Raw genomic sequence first — 4,386 nt, 5'->3', positions numbered from 1 at the left:
CATTTTCCTTCCTCGTTTCTCACGTACTGCCCCCTTCCCACCATCACGCCAGCTACACCTTTTGGAAATGCAGCTCCTACTGTACAGATTTCTAAAATCCTTTTGCTAGGCAAATCTTAGATTTAGTGTGCCACAGGGGAAAAGCAGCAGACGCACATCAGGAAGGGAAGGGCGTGCACAATTGTGATGTTTAGCTGGGCTCCGTGATCAAGTGTTCCAGAGGCAGAGGAAAACAACTCAAAATATTAACTGGTGAGTGTCAGGATTGTTCTTCAAAGAGCTTTGTGACACATAACGGAAAACACTGTAATTACCGTTATTAAATTTAATACCCCAAACAGATGGTGTTCCAGTTTTGTCCCAAAAAATGGACTGCTACCTGATTGGAAAATTATTTCTGAGCCCTTACCCCAAACCCAGTTGCTTAACTTCTTTTGCATCCAAATGAGAATTGGTCTGCTTCCCTTATTTTGAAAATCTGACCATAAAATCGTTTCTACTTTCTCCTAGTTGTTACTTAAGGATCAGAAATTACCCGTTTTACCTGAGGAATTACGGTTACACTGAGCCCCAAACTGTCAGGAAATGAAGGATCTGCTAAATTAAAGTGGTGTTCTTATATCCCCTTGGTTAAAAGGATAGGTTTGTGTGGACATTTATCTAGATTTCTCTGAAAAAGACTTGCACAGCTTCCCTTCTAACCCCCACCTTCCAGTACATTCCTAAGGACCCCTAACAAGCCTATGGCTCCAGTTTAGCTGTTTTGAGCCTATACCCTTGAAGTGCCAGAAGGGTAGAATCTGGCAGCTCAGGCTCAGCTCTAAAAATCCACGATCCTAGTGATGGTGGTGGGTTTTCTTAATAAACAATAGACACACATTTAAGAAATCATTGGAAGCTCTATTTTAAATCCTTGTGGAAACCACGTGATGCAGAAATAAGTCCACCTTACTTTGACTTTGAAAATATTTTATTTGAATAGTAAATAGTTATACAGTTGAAACAGTTCTATTGAAGCTTTCTATAAATAGCTAACAATTAAGAAAATAATGTATGTAGAAAAGAGATTGCATTTAAAAGTAAGAGCTGTCGTTTGTACGAGGGCCCTGGGGGCGCTCCAAGCAGAATAAAATGGTAGGTTGTCTGTAATTCGCTCAGATAGGTATAAAAGTTAAAACTTTTAACAGATCCCTTTAGAAAAAGGCTCTCTTCTAAAATGCACAGTGAAATGTCAAGAGTGGCGGGGGAGGGGGGAAGCGCACCAAAAAAAAATCTGCAATCAAATAATATCATAATCTTCATAATTAATATAAATAAATAAAGAATAAATAACAATTACTCATAAATCAACATATACATTTAGAGGGAACTCATATAGTCCTACCTCAACAAAGATGATCAAACCGAAAAGTCTCACGTGAAATATTGAGGCAGCTTCTACAGCATCTTCTGAAAGTTCCCTTCCCTCCCCCCACAAAAACAATCCCAAACAGACAACAGTTCAAGGCATTTGTGGCTAGACTAAAGAAAACTCTTTTTTAAGCAATTTGATTTGTTCACATACAAAAAGGTAAAGCCAGACTCCAGCAGTTCACAAGCCATAATAAAGCTAATCGTGTGGGAAGTTCAATTTACAGCCTGTGAAATATAAAGGCATTTATTCCTCAAGATTCACCCAAAACAACCCGTACGCTACATACATAGAGAGCAGAGATTGGTAGGCGAGAGCAAACCGCGTTTCTAGACCATGAACACAGAGAATACTAGCAAGAAAAACATCTCCCCTCCAAGGGGAGGCTTCCAACCACGAGACAAACGCGTACAGCTTTTCTCCCTTGTACAGAAAGAGATTGGCTCCTGTTGCGCCATGGGGGGGGGGGGGAAGGGGACACAACGCAAAGGGGGCGAGGGGTCCAAAAGGAGTCACAACGAGAGGATCGGGGTTACCGTCACGCTACACCGAGAGAAGCGGAGACGACACTTTCACCGGGGGTGGGTGCCCCCGGCGCGGACGCGGGGTCGGGGCGCGCTCTCTTCGTGGGTCTCCAAGCGAAGGCACGGTTCGGGGGGCCGGGGTGGAGGGCGCGCTCTAGCAGGCCGGACGCACGGGCACCTGCAGGAGGATCACTTGTCTGTTCTCGGATGGGTGGCACTTGTTGATGTGCCGCGTGAGGCCGGGCGAGCTGTAGAAGGTGGCCGGGCAGTACTTGCAGGGGAACACCTGGGCGGCGTGCAGCAGGCGCAGGTGGCGCTCCTGGGCGCCCTTGCTGGGGAACGTCTCCCCGCACACTGGGCACAGGTGGCACTCGGCGGACGCACTCAGGCCCAGCACACCGGCCGCCTCGCCGTCGCCGGCCGCCTCCTGGGGCGCCTTCTCGTCGGGCCCGGGGTACAAGGCCAATAGGTCCTCGGCGGGGGGCGCCGGCGGCGCGCCCTTGGCCTGCAGCGCCTGGTGGTGCGCCAGCAGGTGCTTGCGCAGATAGGCCTGGCGGCGGAACTTCTTGGCGCAGTGGTGGCACTCGTAAAGCCCGTCCTCCGAGCCCGACTCGGACACGCCGCCGGGGCTCGGCGTGTCGCGGTCGCTGCCGCCGCCCGTCGCCTCCCGCACCTCAGCCCTGGCAGCGGTTTCGGGCTCGGACGCGCGGGCGGCGGCGGGCGCAGGCCGCGGTTTGTGCCAGCGGCGGTGCGAGGCCAGGTTGGCCGGGCAGCTGAAGACCTTGGCGCACTCGGGGCAGCGGTACTCCACGCGCACGATGCGCGAGCACTTGTGCTGCGCCAGCGCAAACGGGTCGGCGTACTCCTCCTTGCAGAGCTGGCAGATGAACTCGCCCAGCGGCCGCGCCGCGCTCCCCGCGCGGCCCCGCGGCGCCTCCACCGGGCCTTCCTTGATCTTGAGCCCCAGCACGGGCGACGTGGTCACCTCGTCCTCGAAGTGCAGCTTGCGGATGGCTTTGGGCTTCTTGGCGCCTGGGGCCTTGGCTACCTTGGCGGGAGGCTCGGCGGCGGCGGCGGGGGGCGCGGGTCGCTTGCCTGGGGGCCGCAGGGAGGCGGCGGGGGGTAGCGGGGGGCCGGGCCCCGGGCCGCGGGCCGCCTCGGCGCCTGCCGAGAACGCCGTGCCCATCTTGAGCTCGGCGGGCGCGAAGAGCAGCGGGTCGCCGCCGCAGGTGCCGCCGCCGCCCGCGCCATTGGCCCCGCCGCCGCCGCCGCCGCCTCCAACGAGCAGCGCGGCGGGCGTGGGGAAGGACTCGGCCGAGACGGGCGAGCCGAGGTTGAAGCTGCGCTCGAAGTACTTGTGCTTCTCGTGCTCGCGGCTCACGGGCCGCGTGGGGCTGTAGAGCGGCGCGGGGTGCGCGGCCTCGGGGTTGCCGAAGTGCGCGGCCCGCGGCCCCGGCGGGGGTGGCGGCGGGCCCGGCGCGCAGGCGAGCGCGGCGGCGAGCGTCGCATGGGCGCGCTCGGCGGGCGGCGGCGGCAGAGGGCCCGGCCCGGGGCTCGGCGCCGGGGGCGAGGCGCGGGCGCCCCCGCAGCCCGGCGAGAGCAGCAGCGCGCGGTCGCCGTCCTCGCCGCCGCGGACCCGGTAGGACACGGGCGTGGACTTCTTGCTGCGCTTCACCAGGAAGCCGCGGGGCATGTTGGCGCGGCGCGAGGGCGAGGCGCTGGCTCGGTCCCACCTTCGCGCTCGGCCCTGGCGGCCCTCAGTGCCCCCGGCCCATGGCCCGGGCGCGGCGGCGACGGCGGCGGGACTCGCGTGGCGCCGGCGGCGGCTCGGCCCGGCTCTGCGCCCTGCACGCGCGTCCCTGTCCCCGGGCCCGGGAGCCGCTCCCTTTTAACTGGGGGAGGGGGCCATTGTTCTCGCCTCCCGCTTCCCCCGGAGCCAATCAGCGCGCCCGCAGCTCCTCCGCCCGGTCGGGTTGGGAGGGCGACGCGGCGGCCAAGAGGGGGCCGGGACTCGGGGGTCGCCCGGTAGGTGCGGCAGATGTACCTGAGGGCGCGGGGCCCCCGCGCGCGCCTCGCCGCCGCCCCGCCCGGCGCCACCGCCCCGCCCGGCCCAGGCACACGCCCGGCCCCGCCTCCCTTCACGGTCGGCTGCTCCTCTATGGGGAGGCGCACGTGCCTGGGCTTTGTGTCTCTCCTCCCGGGGGCGCGGAGCCGCCAAATGGGCCCGTCCATCAGCACGACAATGCTCGCCCCCCTCCCGCGCTGGGATTACCCGCGGGTCGCGAGCAAAATAGCAACAAAGGAGAAGAATGGCCCCAAATATGTCAGGAGGGTTCAATCCGCGAGCCGAAGCGGAGGGGGAAGTTGTGCTCGCTGATTGGGTAGGGGCGGCGGTGGGCAGCAGCAGGCGCGGGGGAGATCTGAGCTAGGCGGCCGGGGCGGGAGTGGGGT

General features: G+C 60.1%; 1 protein-coding gene across 1 annotated transcript; it reads right to left on the bottom strand.

The window, feature by feature from the left end:
* Positions 1–2,089: 2,089 nt before the first annotated feature.
* INSM1 (INSM transcriptional repressor 1) lies at positions 2,090–3,775 on the bottom strand (the record flags this gene model as incomplete). Its single annotated transcript, XM_082644950.1, has 1 exon — positions 2,090–3,775. Exon 1 carries the CDS (start codon positions 3,626–3,628, stop codon positions 2,090–2,092), a length of 1,539 nt encoding a protein of 512 aa, XP_082501076.1. The 5' UTR covers positions 3,629–3,775.
* Positions 3,776–4,386: the final 611 nt, after the last annotated feature.

Source organism: Mesoplodon mirus, assembly GCF_964341445.2.
Source record: "Mesoplodon mirus genome assembly, chromosome: 15".
Taxonomy (NCBI): Eukaryota; Metazoa; Chordata; class Mammalia; order Artiodactyla; family Ziphiidae; genus Mesoplodon; species Mesoplodon mirus.
Note: the sequence above shows the minus strand (reverse complement) of the source record. Positions and strands in the feature narration are given on the sequence as shown.